The sequence below is a fragment of the Erythranthe guttata genome, chromosome 10 (genome assembly GCF_056151865.1).
Source record: "Erythranthe guttata isolate IM_541 chromosome 10, IM_541, whole genome shotgun sequence".
Taxonomy (NCBI): Eukaryota; Viridiplantae; Streptophyta; class Magnoliopsida; order Lamiales; family Phrymaceae; genus Erythranthe; species Erythranthe guttata.
In genome coordinates, this window is record NC_142542.1 from 3,864,475 (window position 1) to 3,891,974 (window position 27,500).

General features: G+C 32.2%; 3 protein-coding genes and 1 non-coding gene across 4 annotated transcripts; all 4 read left to right on the forward strand.

The window, feature by feature from the left end:
* Nucleotides 1-2,733: 2,733 nt before the first annotated feature.
* Nucleotides 2,734-3,833, forward strand: LOC105949909 (short chain aldehyde dehydrogenase 1). The gene is made up of 2 exons (XM_012973213.2): nt 2,734-2,828; nt 2,933-3,833. The coding sequence occupies exons 1-2, from the start codon at nt 2,791-2,793 to the stop codon at nt 3,735-3,737; spliced, it is 843 nt and encodes a 280-aa protein (XP_012828667.2). The 5' UTR covers nt 2,734-2,790; the 3' UTR covers nt 3,738-3,833.
* Nucleotides 3,834-9,783: 5,950 nt separating this feature from the next.
* On the forward strand, nt 9,784-11,016 carry LOC105950032 (short chain aldehyde dehydrogenase 1). Its single transcript, XM_012973356.2, has 2 exons — nt 9,784-9,909; nt 10,052-11,016. Exons 1-2 carry the CDS (start codon nt 9,899-9,901, stop codon nt 10,863-10,865), a joined length of 825 nt encoding a protein of 274 aa, XP_012828810.1. The 5' UTR covers nt 9,784-9,898; the 3' UTR covers nt 10,866-11,016.
* Nucleotides 11,017-12,738: 1,722 nt separating this feature from the next.
* On the forward strand, nt 12,739-12,819 carry TRNAL-CAA (transfer RNA leucine (anticodon CAA)). Its single transcript has one exon. It is a non-coding gene; the product is annotated as a tRNA-Leu (tRNA).
* Nucleotides 12,820-17,094: 4,275 nt separating this feature from the next.
* Nucleotides 17,095-17,786, forward strand: LOC105949921 (small ribosomal subunit protein eS17). The gene has a single exon (XM_012973225.2). It carries the CDS (start codon nt 17,199-17,201, stop codon nt 17,628-17,630), a length of 432 nt encoding a protein of 143 aa, XP_012828679.1. The 5' UTR covers nt 17,095-17,198; the 3' UTR covers nt 17,631-17,786.
* The last annotated feature ends 9,714 nt before the right edge of the window (nt 17,787-27,500 follow it).

A 27,500-nucleotide genomic window follows, 5' to 3' on the forward strand; every position in this document is an offset into this window, starting at 1 on the left:
GAGCTGCGAGTGTGATCCTTTATTTTTATTTTCTCTTAAAACTGGTTGTTCGTATTCCTAACATAAGAGAGACATTAGATAGATATCTTTTACATTTTAAGTTGCATATATACATTTTGCAAATTGGAAACACACAACAAAATAAATAAAAAATAAAATAAAATTGTTCAGAGTGGAAATATAATTTTATAAATTTTTATTAACATTTGAGTCTTTTTTTTTTTTTATGATTGAACCAAAATCTTGAACATTTGATTAATTAGATTGACTATTTTATCCTTCAAAGCAAACTTAATGCCTAAATCCAAAAAAAATCATCTCAATGCAGATCTAACTATTTCTACTTTCTTAAATAAATAAAAATAAATAAAAGATAGTGGTGGGATCATTCAAGCCAATCAATTCACCTTATCTTGATTATTAATAAATACATTGACCTGTCAATTTCATCACAAACAACTGGTAATTAGATGCTACATTTGGTTGTTTACATTTAGTTGATTTTAACGGTAGATCTGATTAAATAATATATAATTACATACACTAATGTATGTGTATGTGTGCTTGGTGGATATTTATTTAATAAGATCTGCGGTTGAAATCTACTCACGGTAAATAATTTAGTGCAAGTGTCACACCTAACTCCCAAACAAGTTGTGGTTATTATAAATTATATGAAAAAAAATGTGGATATTATATACTACCCAAAAATGAAAAAACACATGCTACTTATTTTTCCTTTTGCTATGACATGTGGTATTCACTATTTAAGTGGATGTAACCGATTGCCAACCCATTTTACAAAGTTAGTTGGAACAGTGTGTGATTTAATGGCCTTTTACTTCTTTTGACTTTCTAATGTGTTTTTTTATTTTATTTTTCACTCTTATTAGTATGTTTTATGTATTATGATAATGTTTGAATTGTTTTCTATCTTATTTTTATTCTCTTCGAAATGAATCCGTGTTTGTTAAGATTTAAAAAAAAATGACATGTGGTATCCAAAAATATTCTTTTTCTTCAAAAGTCTATATTCTCTAAACATTTGACTGCTACAATAAAAAGATTTAAATGTTATACAATTAGAAATGTCTTGACTAAAAACCAAACAATCATCACTTTAGTTTCCAAATTATTCTTCTAAAATATTTTTTTCCAACGCCTTTAACATGATTAATCCACATAAGTTAGTGTTGTGTTATGAGATTTAATTTTATAATCAGTAACTATCATCCTTCAAAAAAAAGGTGTAACCGAACTAATCAAAAGATCAACAATGAGTTGGTAGCTAATCCGATTTAGCATAAATAACTATAACCAATTATTTTCTTTAATTAATCCACTGTCCAATTTCACTCATGACTCAACTATACTTTTGTGGTAGTATACATATAACTCAAAGTGAATATTTGGGATCAAAACGACTACAATTTACTTGTATTTTGGGATAGATAGTGTGTTGAATACCTCAAAATCGGTGGAATTTCGAAATTTTCGAAAATTACATTAGTTTAGAATCTCTTGTTCCAAATTCGAATAGAGTGAAATTTCTTAAAATACTTTTCTATCTTTTTTGATATTTGGAGAAAATTGCAAGAAAATTGAAAAGAGAGTCCGACAAAAAACAATAAATAAAAACACATGTGTGAACAATAAAATGAAACATAAATTTTGTTATAAGAAAAAATGCAACGTAAAGTTTCTGATACCAATTAATATTTGCTAATGTTTTAATATACTTGACCATTCGATATCTTTCATATAAAATATAACATAAGTTATATTATGAAATTATAAAATATATCATAAAATTATATTATATTTAAAAAAAACTATAGAAATATTCGAAACTAAAATCGGGTCGGTCATCGAAATTTCCAGTAATTTTATATACCATTCCAATTAAATTCCCAATAAATTCAAAAAATCGAAACATTAGAAATCGCAATAAAAAGTATGGTTCCACATTAGAATATTTTCGAATCGATGGAATTCGAAAATTCCATTCCAATTTTCACCCCTAACCCTACATAAAACTGGTCACATGGGTGTCCATTTCAAACTTAAAAAACAGTTCATGATATTAATTGAATTGGAGACCATGTGTACATTAATCAATCCCGTATCGTTATTTTATTTTGTTCCTAGAATGGAGACCCATAATTTATAATTAGGGATAGAAAGAACACAATTGTGATTTCTGATTTTTCTTTTTCTGCTAATCTTTTTGGTTAGGAATTGTAATATAAATGAATTTATGATTTACGACACCATTTAATTTATAGAAATAAACCTGCAAATTTTACTTTCTTCTTCGAAAATTGCACTTGTGGAATATTAATATCATTATGCATTTTATGTTGCCTCTAAATCAAATTGGATTTTTTTTTCATTGTTAAAATAAAAAACTTCAAACAATCATTCCAATTTTTGAATATCTAATTTTCCATTTCCTCCCAAAAAAATTAGAACAAAATTTCTTTATTTAAATACTTTTTTCCCCAAAATTATTAATTCTGATTCGATCTGTATTGTTTTTTTCTCCTCAAAAGTTAAATACTACATGCACCTTATTATTTATATTGGATGGATTTGAACCGTAAATTTAATTATATAACTATTTAGTGAATACACTTAAACATGTGTGTGACTCGATGTAAATAACTATGTGTAATATCAAACCGGGTTTTTGGTCTCTATAAATATCTTCCATGTACAAGTTGACAAAAATAAAATAAAACATCAAAAGGGAAAAGGAAAAAAAGAAAAGAAAAGGAGAGAAAAATAGAAATGAACGGTTCATCCAATGAAGCTCCCATTCCAAGAAGGTTTGATAAATCAACCCTATTGGTCTAATCTTTTTTTATTATTAATAACTAAAATGTTATTCCAAGTCAGCAAATCGTATTTATTTTTTTTCTTTTAATCGCAGATTACAAGGCAAAGTTGCAATCATAACCGGCGGCGCGAGCGGCTTCGGGGAAGCCACGGCGCGGCTGTTCGTCCTCCACGGCGCCAAAGTGGTGATCGCCGACGTGCAAGACGACAGGGGACAATCTCTCTGCCGGGAAATCAATCTCCCCGACCAGATCTCCTACGTCCACTGCGACGTCACCAGCGACGCCGACGTCAGCGCCGCCGTCGACTTCGCCGTCTCCAAGTACGGCGGCCTGGACGTCATGTTCAACAACGCCGGCATCCCGGGGAAACTCGACTTCGCCGTCGCCGACGCCGACAACGACAACTTCAAGCGGGTCTTCGAGGTCAACGTCTACGGCGCATTCCTCGGCGCCAAGCACGCGGCGAGGGTGATGATCCCGGCGGGGAAGGGGGTGGTGCTTTTCACCTCCAGCAACGCCTCCGTCGTCGCCGGCGAGTCGCCGCACCCGTACGCGGTGTCGAAGCACGCGGTGGTGGGGATGATGAGGAACCTGTGCGTGGAGCTGGGCGAGCACGGCATCAGGGTGAACTGCATTTCTCCCGGCGCGGTGGCGACGCCGCTGCTGACGAGTTCCATGGGGGTGGACAAGGCGGTGGTGAACGATATCTTACGCGCCGCCGCAACCTTGAAGGGGGTGGTCCCGACGGAGGATGACGTGGCGGCGGCGGCCTTGTATCTGTGCGGCGACGAGTCGAAGTTCGTGAGCGGCCTGAATCTTGTGATTGATGGAGGTTACAGCACCACTAACCAGACTTACAGTAGGGTGATCAAGAGCTTTTTCTCAATTGATAATTAATATATTTATATTTTCCACGTCAGATTTTCCTTTTCCACGTCACTTTGTATTTTTTATATTTTTTATATTAATAAATTAATAATTATTTCCACTTAATACGAATATTTCTGAGACTTAATGTGACTGCTTCTGTTTTCTAATATGCATGCAACTAATATGCATGCTAAATTAACAACAAAAATACTAATTTAGTTATCCTATGATTAAAGGGTAAATTACACACACCCCCTAAGGTATGCTTAAATAACTGTAAGGTCCCTGTGGTATCGATAATTACACTTAGCCCCCTGAAACGTAGTCAGAAACTCTAATGGGATAATAAATTGGATACGTTATTCCGATAGGGTTCTAACGGACTATTGGTTTCAGAAAGTGGTGAAGACAACAAAGAGCTATGGGGTGACATGGCTCCCCGAACATTCCCGAACATTTCTTAAATCACCCATAGCTCTTTGTTGTCTCCACCACTTTCTGAAACCAATAGTCCGTTAGAACCCTATCGGAATAACGTATCCAATTCATTATCCCATTAGAGTTTCTGACTACGTTTCAGGGGGCTAAGTGTAATTATCGATACCACATGGACCTTACAGTTATTTAAGCATACCTCAGGGGGTGTGTGTAATTTACCCATGATTAAATTATAAATAAATATATTATTTATCAATAGACATGCGTAATCAGAAGGTATGTAAACATAAAATATGATCCAAACATGAAATCACTATTTTGAAATCATATATTTAGTTGCATATGTATCTAGGTATATAGTGATTAATCTGTATTTAATAACATTAGGCCCTATTTAGTTGGCAAGATAAGATTACTCAAGATAAGATTAAATAATCTAAGAAGACTCAATTATTTTATTGGAGCTTGAAATGTCCAACAAAAAAACTCATTAAAAGGTAAGATAAGCCATGATTATATAATTTTGGCGGGTCGACCCGGCAATTTATTGAGGATACCAAACATCAAATTAAGTCCAACTATTTAGTTAATCATGGTTTATCTTGACAACCAAACGGGGCCTTAGTTTATTAATTTGATTTACAGAGTATGGATGAAATACAATAGAACGTTATGTTACTGAAGTACGTACACAAAAAGTCTAAATTAATTAATTTGTTACATCCAAAATTCGAAACAATGTCGATAGGGGCGAGTCGGGAGGGTGGACTCAAGCCCACCCTTAAATTACAATTTTTTACCCATATATAATACCTATATACAGGGCCGGTTTTGAGGGGAGACGAAGTAGGCGGTCGCCTAGGGCCCCCGGATTTTTACGAAAATTTAGGCCCCTCAAATTATTTTATATACACTTTATATATTACACACTTATTTTTTTTTTAATTTATTATATATAATATTTTGGAACATCAGTTCTAAAATAAATGATAAATAGATATTTTTACAAATTTCTTAATCTTGGTGCCCCTAAATATTAAATTTATAATTCCTTAATTAATTATTTTTATTCCTAAAATTAGAATCAATATTTATTAGTGCATTTAAGTGTTATAAATATTTATGACGTCTGTTTGCTATAAAGATTATATGTCACGGGAGGAAGTGAACCAACAAATCATCCTGTTAATTTTGATTTTTTTTCCATATTTAAAGTTATTTTATATTCATACTTTTCAAAAAATGTTTCGGGGGCATTGCCCCCGAGCCCCCGTAATTTTTCATTTCATCATTTTTAGAAAACATTATTTGTATGTTTTTAGTATATTTAATTCCGAACACCCTTTACTAAAATTGATTTATCAAATAGGGGCCCCGTTTTAATTTGTTGTTTAAATCTCGCCTAGGGCCCCCGAATTCTCAGGAACGGCCCTGCCTATATATCTATTAAGCTCACCCAATATTTTCTAATTAGCTCACTTAAAATCCAAATTAATGCAAAAAAAAGGCTCAATTATTATTAATTAGTCCATCTAAAATTCAAAATTATGCCAAAAAAACCCTTTTTTTTACCTATTTTTTTTTTAATTTGTTACAAAAAAGTCCTAAATTTTTTTCGGGGCCGTGCTATCCCGTACCCCTGAATATTTAAGCCCACCCTATCATATTCCTGGACTCGCCACTAAATATCCAATTTTAGGGGTGTGCACGGGTCGGTACGGTTCGGTTTTTGCAATAAACCAAACACGTACCGATAATATCGGTTTTTCATATTTTAAAACCGTGTATGTCGGTTTTTTTTCGGTTCGGTACGAATCGGTTTTTCGGTTTTCGGTAAACGGTATCGGTATCAATTCGGTTTATTTTCGATTTCGGTTTCATTATCGGTTCGAATCAGTTCGGTATAAAACCGATGTTTGATTAACGGTGAATTTGGACTTGTATCACATTTCTTTGAGAAAATTAACAAGTAACAATCCAAAATTAACTAATAAAATAAATTTACTGTCATTAGAAAAATAAAAATAAAAATATAACCCTAGTGCCATAAAAAAAATTGAAATTACAACTAATAAACCTAAATGTCATTAATTTCATCTTCAAAAAAATAAACTTGTTGCCCCATCAAAGAAGTCCAACTACATCAAAAGATTAAGTATATCTGAATGTGGTCACATTGATTACCAAAAAAACTTACCGATTTTTACTATCTATCAAACCACGTCGTTTTGTATTCCCAAATCAGTTCGGTTCGGTAAATCGGTTCGGCAAAAAAAAAATTCTCCATACACATACCGATTTTTTCGGTTTTTCAAAAAATATTTACCGTGTATGCGGTTTTAAGTCGGGACGGTGTATATCGGCTCGGTTTTTTCGGTTTTCGGTTCGGTTTTTCGGTTTTTATGCTCACCCCTATCCAATTTGAAATAGGAAATTGAAGGTTGATTCAGGTGTCGGTGTGCAATATTAACTAAACACAACTATTAATTCAAGACACCGGACAGGAATTGAGGAATCCCGAATCAGTAATGATTTTCTCTTCAAGAAAAATAAATAATAATAAAAAAAAAAATGGCACAAAATTATTAATGCATTTTGATTTTTGAATGATTCACTTAAATGCCAACCACAAATCACCGTCATCTTATCAGTGGGTCACCCTAATAACTAATACCACAAGATAACGGTGCCCACATTGCATCCCATATAAATGCATTGCAAATAATATGTATGTATATACACTATCAAATTTTCTCCATTTTTTTCATGTGTTTTTTTTAGTTAATTAATTTAAAATAAAAATGAAATTAAAAACTTATGGAGGGGCGGCGGCTGCCCCCCTTGGGTGGTTTTAGTTACGCTGTTGGTGTGCATCAACCTTGAACACCACTTAAAAAGAAATGGAGGGAATACAATATAGAAGATTCATTGGATTGAAAGACACGCTATCCAAAGATACGACAAGAAGATACGAATCTCTTGATACTGATCTCATAACAAAAGAATACTCCATAAAATAACAATTTCGAATATGTAGAATCTCGTTATTTATGAAAAATATATCTCATAAACTAAGAAAAAAGGGAACCTACCAACGGTGGACTTTGAAAATCCTAATTAGCTTATATGTAGGTCCGGTGGAAAAGTGTTTTAAGGCATCGTGAAAAATATATACAAAAGATACACATTTTGTTTCAATAATTTTCTCTTAAAAAATCCCTAATTCCGGTGAGAAGCTCTTCTACGAGGGTCTTCTCCGACTAACAAATGAGATAGCCTTAAAGGAAACTTGACTGCATACTAAGTCACGCGATCAAGGATTGTGAATCCGTTTTCTTGAAATAACGCAGTTATAATTTTATGATTATTTCTTCTATTTGTTACGATTAGTTGATGTGGCCGATTTGACAAACTATTGGGCTCGTATGAATATTTGGGCTTAAGTCTATTGATGGACCATGATCGAATAATACTATGTTTAATGGGTCCATAATTAGGTTAAGTCTTAAGAATATGTATGGCTTATAAATACACCACATTCTCCCCCATAAAAAGGTACATTTTATTTACACACAATACACACTCCTACATACACTAAATCACACGATCAAATCACAGATCTCACATCGTCTTCTGTATTTCGTTTTCCTTATCATTTTACGCTTTCTCGAACTATTTCCTCTGAGATCTTCTTCTCTATTTCGTTTTCCTTATCATTTTACGTTTTACGTTTTCTCGAACTATTTCCCCAATTAAATTGAGCGTCAGAAGGTCTCCCCAAGATTTCAAGTAAACGGAGTAATTTTCCGGCAATCGTGATCGGAGAAGGTGTTTGAGAAGAGGCAATATAATGTTGATGGTGGTTAAATTAACCTTCATCATTAGTACATGAACCTGATCAATTTATGTGCTCTCATTGGTAGAAAATTTTCTTATTACTACGGATTTGTTTTCTACGGTGAAAAACCGTAATAATATGTACTTTTTACTACGGAACAATTTTGAAGTCGTAGTAAATACTAGAATTTACCGTAGCAAAAAAATATTTGGTACAACCATTTACCGTAGAAAAACTTTTGTCACACCCTTATATATATGCTACGGGGTAAATCCACAGCAAATGTGTAGCAAAATCCTTTTTACTACGAATTTGATACATTTTGCTACGGTTAATGATCGTAGTAAAAAGCTATTTTTCTACTAGTGTCTACTGTCTACCAGTAATTATTGGAGTTAACTCGACATAGTTATTTTAATAACTAGACATTAAGTAGAAGAACCTTAGAATCGTTTTCACCGTATAAATGTGTTAATTGAAATGCGATAATGTAGACATACAACATACATTTTACATTTAGTTCACACTTTAACTCGATAATTATTCTACCTAATTTTTCACTTATAAAATATTTGGCTGCTTGCCCCAATTAGTGCTACACAGCCAGGCGTCTATAAGTTGGCCAAATTTATTTATTTGTGTTTGACTTCTTGACCATCAGTAAATTAATAAATAGGGAAACGATTAGTAGACGCATCTTATTTTTTGTTTCGGTTTCGGTTTCGGTTTCGTGTTTCGGTTTCGGTTAAATGAATGAGCATTGCCCAACCTAATTAAATCATCCGCATTGAATGTCAACGAAAGAATATTTCCCAAACTCACTATAAGTCTACTTGAAACCTGGTTTTAACCATTTTACAGTTCGTGGCTGGGTTGACTCAAAATATCAAAATTGTAGCTTTTCGAATTGACTTTCTAATCTAATTTAAATTAGCTAAATTGGTGATTATTCAGTGATTGAATTTTAATTACAAAGTTATGCATAAGTTTGAATTTACTTTACCTGTAGAATTGAAAGACTTAATACTTCAAGTTGTTTCTAATTTTATATAATAATTGAAATCAGATTTTTTATCTATTTTAATATTGTAACACTCTGCATCATGGCCCTCGAGGCAATTAAATAATTTATGTGGGAATCAAAATGAATCAGGCTACTTCAAAGTCAAAATTAAGAGTGGTTATGGAAGACGAAAACAATAAATTTGATTTAAAAATGCAGAAAATCTATTCATATATTTCACGACAAATGTAAGTCAACTTTACAATCTTCCTAATCATTACTTATTTTCACTTTGGTCCTCAAACATGTATGGGATACCAATTGATGCCCTTGTAATTATCAAAAATTGTAATTTAGTCACCTTTCGCGGGAAATTGTTGAGTTGGCTAAGGTGGTGTTTGCACAAGCTTTAGAAAAGTGATTGAACTCTTTTTTTTTTTTGAGTTATAATCACTTTTGAAGTGTTTGCAATACCAACTTTTGCTTTTATTTTTCTTAATATAAGTTGTTTTAAAAAAACACATATGTGTCACCTTGTCCTAAAATAAGGTATTGAAAATTGATTTTACATGGAATCTGCAAATACACTCAACTTTTAGGAATAAACATACGATTCCCAATTCATAAGCTTCACCGACAAAATTAGCAATATCTGACGAAAATCAAATCAAAATTGACATTTCCAATAATTAAGAGGCTATAAATATTAAATATAAAAACATCAAAGGACCAAAACTGAAAACATGCAAAAAGTACAAACTTGGCCAGTATATATACGAAAACGTGATATAAGGTCTACATGTTTCCATCTCAGATCCATAAACATTAAATACAACTATCTCTCTCTCTCTCTCTAAAACGGATTCCCTCAGCTAACAAGCAAAATCAAAGAACTCGTTCGCTACATCAATGGCGAAAAGGTCATTCATCATTAAACCTCAATAATCACATTATTTAACCATATATTAATTATTCATTAACTAGATCTTATAATTTTTTTTTTGGAAAATAAAGGAAACCGCAGTCAACCATATATTAATTAGATCTTATATTAACTTGCAGGCTAGAGGGTAAAGTGGCCATCATAACCGGCGGTGCCAGCGGCATCGGCGAGTCAACGGCGCGGCTCTTCGTCCACCACGGCGCGAAGGTCATCATCGGGGACGTGCAGGACGAGCTGGGCCGAACCGCCTGCACAAACATCGGCCCTCCGGAAGTAATATCATACGTCCACTGCGACGTCACCGTCGAGAGTGACGTCAGAGACGCCGTCGACGCCGCCGTTTCGAAACACGGCAAGCTGGACGTCATGTTCGCCAACGCCGGCACACCGGGGAAAAGCGACACGTCGATACTATCGACGGACTACGACGACCTGAAAAGCGTGTTCGGGGTCAACGTCTTCGGCGCCTTCCTCTGCGCCAAGCACGCCGCCAGGGTGATGGTTCCGGCGGCGGGGACGACAAGAGGGGCGGCCATCATCTTCACCTCCAGCATCGCGTCGGTCACCTCCGGCGACGTGCCGCACGCTTACGTGGCGTCGAAGCACGCGGTGGTTGGGCTGATGAAGAATCTCTGCGTGGAGATGGGGCAGAAGGGGGTCCGGGTCAACTGCATCTCGCCGTTTGGGGTGGCGACGCCGATGCTGATGGGGGCGCTGAAAGTACGGGAGAAGGCGGAGGCGGATGAGTTTGTACGTGGGATTGCTAACTTGAAAGGAGAAGATGTGACGGCGGATGACGTGGCGGAGGCGGCGGTGTACTTGGCCAGCGATGAGTCAAAGTATGTGAGTGGGCAGAATCTTGTTATTGATGGAGGTTATAGCTTGACCAATATTGCTCTTCGCGAAAGCATCAAGAAAATGATGACTTCATGATTGGTTTTCTTGTAATTTTTTTTTTTAATAATAATAATAATAATTATTATTATTATTATTATTAATTCTTTTTGTTTTCGAGACCGCATGTAAAGATGAAAATTTTAAAATGTGGTACAAAGCTTTAATAACAAAAAATTGTTTCAAGGAACGCACAATCAGTTATATAGGTGTGCGGATACTCTTGTATAATAATTTGCAAATTATACGAAAGACTGTAAAACGCAACACTGGATTTATAACTAGAATCCTGTTCTAACAACGAAAGTAAATTGCCTAAATATTTTCAGTATATATTATACACTTGAAAACATAAATATATACATGCTACAAATACAATAAATGAATAAAAGTTTGAAGGGTTAAAATGGTATTTCATTAAAGAATTAAGTTTAGTAGGACTGCAGAAGACCACTTGCGGATACTACTACTACTACCTTCAATAATTTAATTAACAAACAACCTCTAATTAATGCGTCTGATTTTAAATCAAGTTGACACTGCGCATGCAACTAATACGCAATCACCAAATTAATTATTGAAGCCCACTTAGTATACTAATTTTTATGATAGTCTACTATCAATTTTGTTAAGTACACAATAATATTATACATATAAAGAATGAGAGCTGAATTAAGTCGATCTTATCTTAAAATTTTATTGGAGAAAGAGTTTCTATTGAAAGTACGTATTCTTGATCCGTTCCTTTCAATACATTGGTTGAGTGGGTCCTTTGATACCTAGCATGTGAGTAGGTTCCTTCGGGATCCCAAACACAACTACTTGGCAGCTGAGAAGAAAAAAATCGAAGTCGGACATAGCACTCCGACGATTAAGTCAGTACAGATCGAAGTGTATTTAGGTGATGGATCTCTGTATATGGATTGAAAAAAACTGTTTTCCCCTACTTATGCCCTTGTCGTCCGCACTTCATAACTTCCCTAAAATCGGGACAGGTGTGTATTCTTTGCCAGGTCTGTCGTCCCTCCACTCAACTTTCCTAGAGAGGTCGGGCTCATGATTCTCCACTAGTTAGCTAATCATATATTGATCGGACCAGATTGGGCCTATTTGGCCGCCTCAAGTAAATCCAGTGAATATTTGTGGCGGGTGTATGTTTATTTTCTGATTTCTTCTTCTCTTTCTTTTGTGGTGGTTTTCCCTTAGGCTGCACCTATTTGCAATCTCAAAATTTATAAGGGCAAGACCTTACTTCATGCATTCAAGACCAAAATATGATAAATTTACTAAGAGCAAGACTGAAAATTACAAATATAACCCCAATATTAATTTTGATATTATTAATTCAAAAAAGGCCTAATTGCTATTGCAAGACAAATATATATATATATATATATATATATATATATATATATATATATATATATATATATATATATATATATATATATATATATATATATATATATATGAAAAATGACCATTCTTCTTTACCAACAAAACTCAACCTCTTCTTCTTCACTATCATTCTACACATTTTTTTCCAAAAAAACTCTTTCATATTCTCCAAAAACCCTTAAATCTTACTAAAACTTGAAAATGAGGACATACAAAACATCAATATGGATGATTCTAAGGTCGAAGAACACAATGGGATAAGAAATGTTGTACTTTATTTAGCTTTGTGATCGATTTTTTTTTTTCGTTTTTCCAAAATTTAGTGAAAATTTTGACACCAATGTGTCGAAATTTTACAAAAACATCGACAAGTACAGCTCGATATTTTTAAAACCACAACTCCTTCAACAATGGTGGTGGAATCTAACCCTAAAATCATCCACTATGTTCTAAATGGACTTGTATGTGGCGATTGTCGACTGCAAAGGCGACGGCGGCGATCGTGGTCGACTTCGCCTTGGTGGTGAAATGGTAGACACGCGAGACTCAAAATCTCGTGCTAAAGAGCGTGGAGGTTCGAGTCCTCTTCAAGGCATAATATTGAGAATGCTCATTGAATGAGCAATTCAATAAGAGAGCTCGGATCGAATCGGTATTGATATACCGATTCGATCCGAGCTCTTGGAATTGGAATAAGTTCGGCAGCGGATCACGAAATCTTGGTGATCTTCTCTATCTAATGAATGGGGAGTCTGCTTTAAAATCGTCCGCCCTGCACCCACCCCAGAGTATATGCTTCAACAGGAATCACACAAGGGTAGATTAGAAACCTCTGGTAAAATGTCCGCCCGTCACCCAGCGGATAAAGTACATTACATAGTCCAGCGACGACGAATCTGCAAGTGGTTCTCTTCTCCCCTCCCGTTCTTCAATTATGTTGGGTTACTTTTTTTTTTTTAATTTGGTCTTGCAAGAGTAATTGATATAATTAGGTTTTATTTTGTTTGTATTTTACTAAGATTATTTTAGTATTTTTACATTTAATCTTATATATGAAAGAAAGAAACGCTAAGGCAACCCTAAGAAACCCTAATGTCATATTTGTAAATTTTTTTCAATTTTTATCAAATTTTTATCCCCTTAATATTAATTTAAATATTATTTTCGAATTTTATCATGTTTGTAGCCCCTAAATATTATTTTAAATATTATTTTTTATTTTTTATCAGATTTTTGTCTACTAAATATTATTTTTTATTTTTATCAAATTTTTATCTCCTAAATATTATTATAAATAATATTTTTTTAATTTTATCAAATTTATATCGTCAACTATAATTTTAAATATAATTTTCAACTTTTAGCAGATTTTTATCTCCTAAATATTATTTTCAAATTTTATCAAATTTATATCTCCTAAATAATATTTTAAATATTTTTTTCGAGTTTTATCATGTTTTTATTATTTTTTTATCTCCTAAATATTAATTTTGTTTTTTATCAGATTATTGTCTCCTAAATATTATTGTCGATTTTTATCAAAATTTTATCTCCTAAATATTATTTTAAATAATAATTTTTATTTTAATCATATTTTATCTCCTAAATATTATTCTAATTATTATTTTCGTATTTTATCAACTTTTATCTCATTAACATTATTTGAAATATTATTTTCGATTTTTATCAACTTTTATCTCATTAACATTATTTGAAATATTATTTTCGATTTTTATCAAATTTTTATCTCCTTACTATTATTTTAAATTTTATTTTCGATTTTTATCTCCTAAATATTATTTTGAATATTATTATCGATTTTCATCAATTTTTTATCTCCTAGATATCTTATATATAAAAGAAAGAAACGCTAGGGCAACCCTAATGTCATATTTGTAAAATGTTTTCAATTTTTATCAAATTTTTATCCCCTTAATATTAATTTAAATATTATTTTCGAATTTTATCATATTTGTAGCCCCTAAATATTATTTTAAATATTATTTTTTATTTTTTATCAGATTTTTGTCTACTAAATATTATTTTTTATTTTTATCAAATTTTTATCTCCTAAATATTATTATAAATAATATTTTTTTAATTTTATCAAATTTATATCGCCTCACTATAATTTTAAATATAATTTTCAACTTTTAGCAGATTTTTATCTCCTAAATATTATTTTCGAATTTTATCAAATTTATATCTCCTAAATAATATTTTAAATATTTTTTTCGAGTTTTATCATGTTTTTATTAGTTTTTTATCTCCTAAATATTATTTTCGTTTTTTATCAGATTATTGTGTCCTAAACATTATTTTCGATTTTTATCAAATTTTTATCTCCTAAATATTATTCTAATTATTATTTTCATATTTTATCAACTTTTATCTCATTAACATTATTTGAAATATTATTTTCGATTTTTTATCAAATTTTTATCTCCTTCCTATTATTTTAAATTTTATTTTCAATTTTTATCAGATTTTTATCTCCTAAATATTAGTTTTTGATTTTTTTATCAAATTTTTATCTCCTAAATATTATTTTAAATATTATTATCGATTTTCATCAAATTCTCCTAGATATTATTTATAATAATCTGATTTTCAATTTTTACAGAAAAGGGTAAATAAATCTGATTTTCATCCCTAGCGGATTTTGTAACATCGTTTTACAGAATGTCCGCAACATTTGAATTTTATGTCTTCCCTACCTAAGACTTCTTCTTTTGGTAAGCCGACTTTAGATTTTGTTTCTTATATTCTTCTTCATCCTATTGACTGTGTGGCAATTAGTTTGTTGTTTATATTCTTACAACATCAAAACAATGTAATTTGTTGTCCCGTGCATCGCACGGGTACAATTACTAGTTTGATATAAAAATTTAATTTAATCTTACCCTAAGTAAATATTACTATTGCATATAGTCGCTGCTTTTTCCTTATCCTATATTTTGCCCTCTCTTTAGGAGTGTGCTACCGAGAGAGAAAAGTGGACTGGTTGGTGGGCTTGAACCGAAAAAAAAGAAAAAAGCTGGTTGGTGAGCTTTTATAATGGACCCAATCTCTGGCCCTTTGTTGTATGATTTAGGACCACTAAAATCTAAAGCATCCGGTTCATTGTAGATGCTCAAGTCACATAAGGTGATGCCAAATTGCCAATGACAATGGCACAATAGTAGATATAATCACGTCTATGAGATGTTACACTTAGGGTTGTTCATGGGTCGGTTTTACACGACAACCGACCCATTATCGGCCCGACTATTGCGGCCGATAATTATCCATCAACCGACCCGTTCTGGTCGAGCCGATAATATCAACCGACCCATGCATAGTCGGGTCGGTTATGGTTTCTGAAATATTGAAAAGTCGGTTGGCCGATATTACCCGACCAACCGACTTTTATTTTTATATTATTTTTTTTTTCTAGCATTTTGACCCTACATTTAATTTTTGGGTAATAATGTTTGAGTTTTTGGGAGATGCTAATATTTAGAATGTGTTATTGTATTTGAAGTAGTTGAATCATTGAATCAGACCTTTTTTTTTCAAAAAATTAGAATCTCATTGATTGTCCAGGAAGAATTCTCGTTCTTTTTTTTTTTCTTTTTTTTTTTGTATATCTCACATTAAACAAAGATCAAGCCAAACGAGAAGAAACAAGCCAGAATATATCTATAACATAAATATGTGGGATTCTTTATATTTGTTAGAATACTATTTATGAGTTAAAAAAAAATGAAATTTTTCTCGAGAATTACTTAATGAGAATAGTATTTTGTTTCCTCATAAATTGAAAATCTGATTTTTTTTTTTAATGTGGCCGATATCGGCCGATAATTTGCAACCGAACTTTTTCGGCAACCGACAAAGTCGGTTGCCAACCGTTACCCGACCCACAATAGTCGGGCCGATAATAGTTTTGCATATTTGCAATAGTCGGTTGGTCGGGTCGGGCCGATAATCGGCCGATATTCAACCGACCCGACCCATGAACAACCCTAATTACACTCGATGAAATATAATGAGTAATTTTAAACCATAAATCTATACAAATAACTACATATTAAATACATATAGACATAAGTGTGTGTTATTACGTGTAAACCTACGATTTAAAATCAGTCAGTATATTTCACCGAGTGTAAACATCTAATAAAACATCGTATACATAGGGTCGGACGTTTTTGTTTACTTATATCGAATCAAATTAAATTGGGTTGTGATAATTAATCCCCATATAAATCGAAATTTTGAAGAAAAAAATTATAAGAATTATTATACAACCGATGAGGTGATCCTAAAATAGTAAAATTCGAGCCACTAGCATAATAAACAAAATCGATTAATTTCGTGGGCCTAAGCCTAATAATATAATTTCAACCCACATTTATTATGCTTCACTAGAGGCCCAAGATATGCACTAAATTTCATCGATTAATTTTGATCTCACGTATAAATAGGACTTAATTGTCATTAATAAAGGTTTGCATATTCTAATTTAGGGCAAACTACGGTCACCGTGAGGTTGCCAAATTAAAAAAAGAAAAATCTTATTGTTTGTGTAATTACAACCACGTTCCTCTTTTTAATGGTTTTACATAAAATTTATGTAATTCGGTTATTTATCGCGAACCAAATCGTAAAATAGGAGGGGGTTCTTGTAATTTGGCCATAAGTCAGAGGTGGCCGTGCCAGAAAGGTTCCGGATATCGATCCACAGGGACCTAATTTATCTTATGAAAAGGAAATGGTACATTTTGCCATGGGTATAGAACTTACGGGGTCGATTTAGTAATTAATAAACCCTAGTGGTACTCAAGAGCAAATATCTTATATCCCACTACTAATTATAAATTCCCAAATCCCAGCACTCCGAAGCCCTAGCTCCCACCACTCCCATCTCTGCAGCTCCACAGCAACCAGCGCCGCCGCCGCCGCCGCAAAACAAGAGCAACCACCGCGAAAATGGGTCGCGTACGCACAAAGACGGTGAAAAAATCCTCCCGCCAGGTAATCGAGAGGCACTACTCGAAGATGACGATGGACTTCCACACCAACAAGAAGATTCTAGACGAGGTGTCCACAATCCCTACGAAGCGCCTCCGCAACAAGATCGCCGGATTCTCGACCCATCTGATGAAGCGGATCCAAAAGGGACCCGTTCGCGGCATCTCCCTCAAGCTCCAGGAGGAGGAGCGCGAGCGCCGCATGGACTTCGTCCCCGACGAGTCCGCCATTAGGGTTGACCGCATCGAGGTTGACCAGGAGACCGTCGACTTGTTGGAGTCCCTCGGCATGAAGGACCTGCCAGGTGTCGTCCTCAGAGAGGACCACGGCCCCATCGGTGCTGCGCCGCCCGTCAACTACGGCCGCGGTAGCGGCCCTAGGCGGTATTGAGAAAGATGAGTTTTTTTTTTTTTAATTTTTTTTAAAGGTTAATATGCTGTTTTGGGTTTTTAATTTTAGTTTTGATGGGGAATTATAAATTGTGTTGCATTTTTTAGAAATTTGAGACTAATGATTAATGTGTTCGAAAAAAAAGTTTTTATTTTATTTTATTGTGATTGATTTTTGGTTGAGTATGCAATTATGCAGATCATGCTTTGGTTGGGTTTCTAATTAAGTAGTTTAATTTGATATTGATGTTAACTTAAATTAATTACATTGTCGAAATTCGTGTCGCTCGATGCGTGTACTGCTTGCTCTGTTCTTGTGTTGATTGGTTTCTATTGTTGAATGTGTATTTTGTGCTGGAATTATTGTTTTAGTGAAGTTGTACTCTTGGAAATTACTTAGTATGTGAGGTTTGGTTTCGATTATGCCGACCCCCGTTTATCTGTTTAATAGGTTAACCGAATGCGATTCGTTGTATTGTTGTAGTGAAACTAGTGTGATTGGAGTTCATTTATAATCTATTTCTTGTTTGCTTTGTCTGCTGGTTTTGTGTTCTGTAATTACAAACCCCGTTACCCGCGATTCAAACCAGCCCCGAATGAAAAAATTAAAAATCTTAAAACCATTATCTGTTCGAAAAGCATTTATCTTATACAGATCCATTTCTCGTCGTACTCTTATCCCCTGTTTCGACCTCGTTCTATAGATACTTTAATATGTATGACTGATTGTAATCGATTTTGTGGTTGCTGGTTTTTGTTTCTCCAGTTTGTAACTGTACTAACTTCTAATATGTAGTGTATGGATTTGTGCAAGTGCTGCAAGAAATGCTGAGATATTATTATAGAGAGCCTTGTTTTGTTAGTAAGATTAGGGACTCGTTCGATTACCTATATTGGATTAGATTGGATTAACTTCCTACTGGCTAATTTTTTAGTTAGTAGCATGTTTGGTTTCTTAGATTAGATCTTCTATTAAATTTGTTAAATTCATTTATTATATATGAATTGTTTATTAAACCACTTAGTTAGGGTGCTATTAATTTAATGCAATAGTAACATTTAATAGCGATATTTGATTTTAGTAGCGGGTTTGAAAAAGTGTGAATCTTGTGAACCGGATGTGTTATTAGCCCATACTATTTAGTCAGTAGAACATTATAGCGGTAACCGAATGAACATTAGATATGTAACTTAATTAAGTTAAAAAAGATATGATTAATTCGATATGTCATATAGACCCAATAAATTTTGGAGCTGAGAATAAAAGTAATATGACCCAATATTGGGCCACGATTGATCGTGTCAATACAAAACAAGAGATTGAGTTTTGGACTGAATCTGAAATCCAATGGGCCATATTTATCACACTTCAAGTCAAAATGTATGTCTTTGAAAATTAGCATATACAATATATGCATGCATAATATAATTCATGGAAGATAGTTTTTTGTACACAAATATAACGAGGAAAACACTTTTTCTTAACGTTGTTAGTTCTAAAGATTGAGATATTTCTCTCGAAGATATTAAGGAGATCTATCTCGAACAGATCTAGAAACTCAACGTGTCAACTTGACTCTTCTTCCCACACACGTTGCGATTTGATGGTGCAAAGTTTGCACACTCAAGACCTTTCCTCGAACCTAACTCATTCGACCGTTGAAAAAGCTCACCTATCTCTGGATTTAGAGCTTACAAACGTGAAGATAGCAAAGAGAGAGAAATTCGAGATAAAGTATAAGATGTGTTATTGATTGTATAATAACGTTGTGATTGTGCTAAAAAACTTAACCTAGCCCGGTTGTTATAAGATTTGATCTTGATTACACAATTGTAGCATGAGATATTTCAATCACTTAATCTATATATAGAGAAAATTCTCAGATTAAGCCTTCCCATAATCTTGAAGTCAGCTCGTCACCTCTCTTTCTTATTCCTATTGAACATATCAATAACAATTTGCCAAGGTCAATGGTCTTGAACTCTCAGTTCATCGAGCGCCGTATGACCTTTGTTAGGTGAACTTTCGACTTACTGAGCTCTAGCACTGAGCTCTAGCACTTGGCCTACTATGATCCTTGTGATTTATTGGGCCTTCATCCCATTAATCTAAATGTGGGGAGTTCGTCCCATTAGTGTCGAACTGACCCCTATCAAGTCTCGTTTAAGAATAAGAAAAACAAAAGACATACAATACATATTTAATTGAAAAGAAATGTGTGTGTGGGGGAGAGAGAGAGAGAGAGAGAGAGAGAGAGAGAGAGAGAGAGAGAGAGAGAGAGAGAGAGAGAGAGAGATGGGCTGATGTCATATGAAGTACCACTAGTGTTTTTGGGCTCTACAAAAAATTGAGACAAATTGGTCTCGAAACAGTTGGTTTGCTATTTTGAATATGATCACTACAACAATATATTTAATAGTGGGAGCTTATTTTTATTGATTTTTTTTTCTTTCAAGTTGTCTTTACTGTAATAAATTGGAAAAACTTGGCTAATGATGCGACAATATTTGACTTTTTTTTTTCTTCTCAATTCTTTTTGCTTATTATAAGTGGATTGTGGTATTTGTTAATTCAAGCTTCTGTATACAACACATAAGATAGTGTACCGTGACGACATTTAGTAATTTAATTAACTTATATATATACTTGGGAGTTTTGACTTTTACATACAATGGATCTGGCAAAAAATTAAATTAAAAAAAAAAACACAAATATATATATAGTAAATGTTAAGGTGTTTATAATTTTAATGGGGGCATTAAAAGCATTCATAGGAAAATGCAACAAGAAATTAACTACATATGGGATTGGCTTTTAAAAACCTACATTTAAATCCCAATTTATAAGTAGTGCAGAACAAAAATTAAATGAATCGTCACATAATAAAATAATAATAATAGGTGACAACTGTAGAAACTGGAAAAAAAAAATAAAAAAAATTGAATGTTCTTCAATATATTGAATTTTCTCATAAGTGCCATCGAGGTCTATATGCCTAGTTCAACACCAAATTAAATTCCAATTTATTTTGTTATATATATGTATATAGAAAATGGTAATTAATTTGATTGAAGAGAAAGGGGTTGTAATTATATATGTAGGGTACATTTTTTTTAAATGCAGCTGTACGCAATGGCATGAATGAAGGGAAGCTGAGATTTAATTCAACTTTCATAAATTGGATATTACCACTTGATGGCTACTCTTTTTCTTCAATATGTGTAACATTCTGATCCTTGTACTATTGTTTTTTAATTGAATCATTTATCAAATTGGTCTACCTCAAATTAGTGCACCAATTGATTGTTTCGAGTTTCGACTACCTAATAAAATTTTAAATATTTTCTTTCATTTATATTATGTAAAATCGTAAGGATCCACGACACATAATGATATTGATATATATTTATAAGTGTAATTTTTGTAAGGAAAAAAAAAAATCGAAACTTTTAGAAATATTATCAGAAATTAAAATCCGATCGAATATTGGAATATAAAACACAATTCCATTAAAAAAAATTGGAAAATTTAAAAATTAAAACTTCTGGAATTCGCAATTCGGAATTCGTAATGGAAAATATTGTTCCATAATGGAAAATACTCGAATGGAGATCGACAGATTTCAGAAATTGATTATATTCATTGGACAATTTCGAAAAACAATTAATAATATTGGAAGTATTTAGTAGATAATTATATATGAACCCCTGTATTTTCACCAGAAGATTTGTACAACATTTATGCTTGTGCTTTTATTACAATTCCAAAAGTGTGCATAAAATGAGTTAATGACCAATAAATTCTCAAAAGAAAATTTAGAAGGATCCAATCATATCAGTTTTGTGGACCTCTGTACCACCAAACCCATCTATCTATATGAAATTAATTTTATAGGAAAAGATATTATGAAACAGTAATATTTAATAATTGTGTCTGCCTATATAAATAAATTTATTTACAACTTTGTATCATATATTTCAAATTTGTCAAATATTAGACAACAATTTCTATTTCATTGAAAAGTTCTTGAAATAATTGGATTAAACTTTTTATTTACGGGTAGGGGTAATTCAAAGATTTTATATTTTATAGGGAGTCAAAAGTAATATTTTCATTCATCGTGATTTAATTATTATGTTTTTATTTTAGGGTAATTATTTTTTTTACCCATCTTTTCCAAGTAATTATTCTAGTAACATTATATAAATGGGTAATTTGCATTCACCTCTTTTAAATTATGGTCATTTGGCAAGAACACCACTATACTAGGGGATTTGGAATTAGATCCCAACGCATTCATAATTATTAAAAGGGTAAATTACAAACACCCCCTGAGGTATGGTCAAATTACAAAAACACCCCTCTTGTTTGGATAATTACATCTACCCCTCAACTATGATTTTTTCTTACACCTCCACTCTTATGGTGCCAAATTCAACATAATCATCTAGATTCCGTGAAATGTGTTCTAGTTTGTACTCGTTTTGTGTAAAAATACAGTTTCCGATGCACCACAAACTGATATATACAAGCTAAAAATCACATATTATGATCATCTTGATTCATAATGTAGAGTTTGAATGGGATAAAACGGGTACAAAAATGATAATATTCCATATAATCTCGAAGATTCCACTAAATTTGAGGAGTTGAGGGGGTGGTTGTAATTATCCAAACAAGAGGGGTGTTTTTGTAATTTGACCATACCTAGGGGGTGTTTGTAATTTACCCTTATTAAAAAAACAAACAAAAGAAAACTGCAATATTTTATGATTTTTTTTTTTTTTTTGTGGCTCTATTCATAGTTTACGTTGGCTCCACTACGGAAATTGAAAATTATGTTCCAACTTTCACCCGTAATTAGCACAAGCCCTCCTCGGTCATAATCAAAGGGCAACGAATTTGTTTTTAAAAAAGCAGGACATACATTTAATTCACATGGGAAATATTTTATGAGCATATAGAAAATAAATGGTAGAGTCTCGTTTTTCGCCTTATCGATCGGCCATCCCTAATTAGGAGAAACTTTGGAAAACAGGATAAGGTTTGAGACACACCAAAAGGGTGTATCTCACACTACATTGGTGGTACATCATCATAATTCATCGTCACATGAAATACGAACCTACATTTTTTGGTGTAAGAGCGTGTTTGGCTAAGCTTATAAACTATTACAAAGAGCTTATAAGATGTTTACGAGCTTAGAAGCTCTAATGTTTTGTATTTTTTTTAAAATGATCTTGAAAATTAAAAAAATGTAAGTTGTGAGAGAGCTTTGAAGATCTTATTTAAAGGAGTAACTAACCTCGTATTTTTATTTGAGATCTTATAATGAGTAAAAATAGTTTATAAGCTTATTATCCAAACATTTTACGTATTAATTATGAAAATAAGACGTTACAGCTTATCAATTCTTAAAATAATTTATCAGACGTAAGAGTTTATAATCTGCTGTTTAAAATAAATTTAGCCAAACGAACTTATTAATCCTGAAAGAAAAAAAAAAGATAGTTGCCATTTATAAACAAAACTTAGTGAATTTCTATGTTATCCACGATATGTTACAAGTGGATAGAAAGTTGTGTATGCCGAGTAGGGAAAATAGTTGTGCCAAATGTATAATATTTGTCCATTAGTTTCGAGGTTTTACGGTTGAACGACAATTGTCTCCTTTCCTAAAATAAGTATATCTTGAGATACAAAAATAATGAAATTGGAATATTTATGTAAGAAAATATTTCTGAATTGAAAGATAATACAAGAAAAGATAATTCGAATTTTAGTAAAATTGGAGATACCTAAAGATATGATTGTTGGAGAAAATGCTGCAAAACTCACCGGTCCGAACCGGTGAATATAGGTATTTTCACCCGAATGGGTGTGATCAGTGGCGAGGCCAGGATCTTTTGTGAGGGGGGTTTAAATACATTTGGAGTTCGAGGCAGCGCCTCCGAAAAAAAAAATTGCTATCAAAGAAATTTAATATGAAAAATGGATATGAATTTTTTTTTTCCACTTTCAGAAGATAATATCAAATCGAATCGCAAAAGCTAAATTACAATGAAAATTTGAGAAATATGAATACCAAGTCGATTATCAGATTTACACAATCGACTTCATGTTGATATTCAATCTAAAAATTAAGATGAGAGAAAAGATGTCGCCGCCGAGAGAACAAAGTTTTTTTTTTCTTTTTAAGACACGAGAACGAAGTTGGGAAATAGAAGATGATGACAAATCAGGTAGAAGGGTTTTGAATAAGTGGACTTAAATAATATAATTAGGCACAACCATTATACTTTTTATAAATTGAGGACCTTAATTGAAAAAAAAAAAACTTACATAGTAAAAATAAACATAAACAGAATTTCTCTAACACTACACATTGTTTCAGATCCCTGTCACAGTCTATACATTTGACTAGTATGTATGTATGTATGTATATTGATAAATATGATACTACTGAATTACAATAAATAAATAATTCGACGTGCAGTTAAGACAAACGGATTATTTAACTATGAATCGAATAGTCAAACATCATATATACATATATATATATATATATATGTATAGATACAAATAATTAAAATCACAAGTTGCAGTGGAAGAAATTAAAGAAAAAAAAATATTAATTAGCTGTAGTCTCTGGTGTTAATAATAAATAAGAATTATGGGTGCGTAGGGTTGGGTGAGACAAACAATTTATTGGCAATAAACACTAAGGTTAATGAGTTTCTGATGAGATTGAATGACATTACACATTTAATTTTCACATGCAAATTTAATATAAATATAAATATAAATATAAATGTAAAATATAAATATAATTATAATGGTGGTACTCTCATCAATTTTGTGGACAGAAGCCAAATCAAGAAAATTGAAAATGAAAGGACTAAGCAAATTTACACACTATACTATACTGCATCTTAAATTGAACTGATGTGCAGTGATATTAAATAATTCTGTGTCACAGACTCGTTTAATTTAATTATATATATATATATATATATATATAAAATATTGTGGAATTAATTAGTTAGTCGTTCTCACTTTTCTTTTGTCAGGGGTGATGAATTGCAACACAGGGTTATTCAATTATACAATAAGTTTATATGTTTTTATTATTATATTTTTTTAACATGTATTATTGCAATATTAAATATTATAGTTAATACTTCTATTACTTTAAATAAAATCTATTAATATTTTCAATTTTATTGAAATGGCACAAGTATGTGACTAGATATATATATATATATATATATATATATATATATATATATATATATATATATGAGGCATAACAATGTTGCAATTTTGTCAGGGTACGGAAACAGTTAAGTATTACCAAGTCAATAGATTTAATAATTTACCTAAAATTTGAAACAAAATTTGCAATACAAAAATATGCTACGAATTGAAATGATAGTGCTGTTCTAATTTGAACATAGTTGTATATGTACCTAACTTTTGTTATATACAGTTAAATAAATTGAATTTTCATTTTCTCTACTTGGGAAAAATGTCATCTACTTTTAGCATCGAGAAAAAAAAAGGTCAAACTTCGTTTAGTCTACTCATCTACTCATCTACTTTTTTTCTACAAATTGAGTATTTTTCTTGTTTTCGATTAAAGTCCTCGTGTTGTTTTTGTTTTTACTAAAATATCCTCACAATTTTGTTCGTTAAAAGTCTCTAATTAGCCTTCTCAAACGCTATATTCCAAGCATTGATTTTCTCGTCTTCTCCATCTTCAACTGAACTGAAATCCAATGACTCAATTGTGAATTATCAGTTGAACTATTTGGTGTAATTCCGGTTAAGTAAAATTATGCAAATTAGTCTAGATTGAGTTCTTGGTTGGTTGCTTTTCGGTTGTTGGAAAGATTCATATATTCTCCATGTTTTTCATTTTCTTTACGGGTAAATTACAGTTTTCATCCCTGAATTTGCACAAATTTCACATTTGGTCCTCATGTTCATAAAAATACATTTGGTCCCTCATGTTCCAATAATTTAACATTTTTTTGTCATTTTGCGCAATTTACCGCTAGTCCGTTAGTTAAGGCAATGATAGACACACGCTTGATTCCGTTAATTTTAACGAGGAATTGACAGAAATGGCTAACAGTGTTGAAATTTTGCAACATAAGGGACCAAATGAATGTGATTTTTGTTAACATGGGGGGCCAAGTGTAAAATCAGTACAAACTTGAGAGACAAAAACTGTATTTTCTCCTTTTCTTTACTCCATCCCTTCCTTTGTAATACAATTTACAGCTTTGCATAAGGACTAATAATCTCGTTAAATTTACTTTATATAAAACAAAAAGAATTTCAAAAATTAACTGATATTGTGAAACAAACAAAGGATTATTTTCTTGGGGTGAAGGTCGGTGGGTCTTTTCATTATTTTGGTCGTCGTAATGCTGGAACTGATTTAATGCTGTAATAAAACCAACCCAAAGGTATATATATATACATACACACATACATGACAATTCATAATAATATCCATAGTCAATGAAATCATTTTAAATAGATTTGACCCAAATTGTGATCATTGTTTAAGAAAATTAAAACAATTACCACTGTCTTAACTTTGACTTCACAATCACTGTGTCCAATTTTATCGCTTTGCCTAATAATATAAGGTATAGGATTGGATTATTCATTATTTACACTCAATAATTGTTAATCGTAAATAACTACTCACTAAACAGACACGACATGAATGCAATACCATGAAGCTATTTACGTTCGACATGAACATTTTGTTGGCAATTTTCTTAACAAGCAAATGCACGCATCGTAATAAATAATGAAGGGAAATTTAAGTAGATTAAAATGGTGAATGAATTAACAATAATAATAATAATAACGAAATAAAATGGATTTGATTCATTAACAGGAAAGATGTTGGACTTCATATATTTTTTTACTAACAAGAGAATTCGCAATCACTCGAAATATACTGGGTAACTATAACCCTCGTGCAATAATTCAGACACTATCCAAAAAATGTAAATGAACGTTTCATCTTCCCATATGTGTGATTGTTTAGTTTATCGAACATTCATTTATCGATGTTTTATTGTTAAAATAATAAAATATCTAAAGCACAAGCAAGAATTAAAATCTAAAATAACAAAATAGAGTGCAACTTATGCATTCATCTAGAACAATTGCAATAACTCCTCTTTCAAAATGAATTATATAATATAATAATCCTTTAATTAATTTGTTTTTAAATGTGAAAGAAGTCCTCACACTCTCTTCTCATTAATGTACCAACATTTATATATGTACTCGAGACAAATTCAACCCTCATTATTGAGATGTATAAGTACATTTAGGTTTTTTTTTTTCTTATTAATAATTAAGGAAAAGGGAAATATCATATTGTTTTGATTAGGGGTGCAAGTTGGAACGGATTTTCCAATTTCCGCTGGTTCCGATCCGAAAAGTTCCGATTTTGGAACACCTTTTTTCATTCCGACTTCCGAAATTCCGATTTCCGAAATTTTCCGATTTTTTGGATTGGAATTGGAATTATATAAAATAAATTTGGAATTTCCGATTTCCGATCCGATTTAATTCCGAAATTAATTCCATAAAATTCCGATTTTTTTCCGAAAAATACACCTATAAATAGTATATATTGTACAATACTTATTTTCCAAAAAATGCACCTACAAGTTTTGTTTTAGGATTTTGACATAATGAATTGTTGTTAGAAGTTTTATTGAATATTATGATTTGTATATTTTTATTTAATTTTTTCAACTGGAATTTAGTAGTTATTTGTTTTACTTTTATCGACGTGGATGCTCTTATTTTCGAAAAATTATGAACATTTTAGAA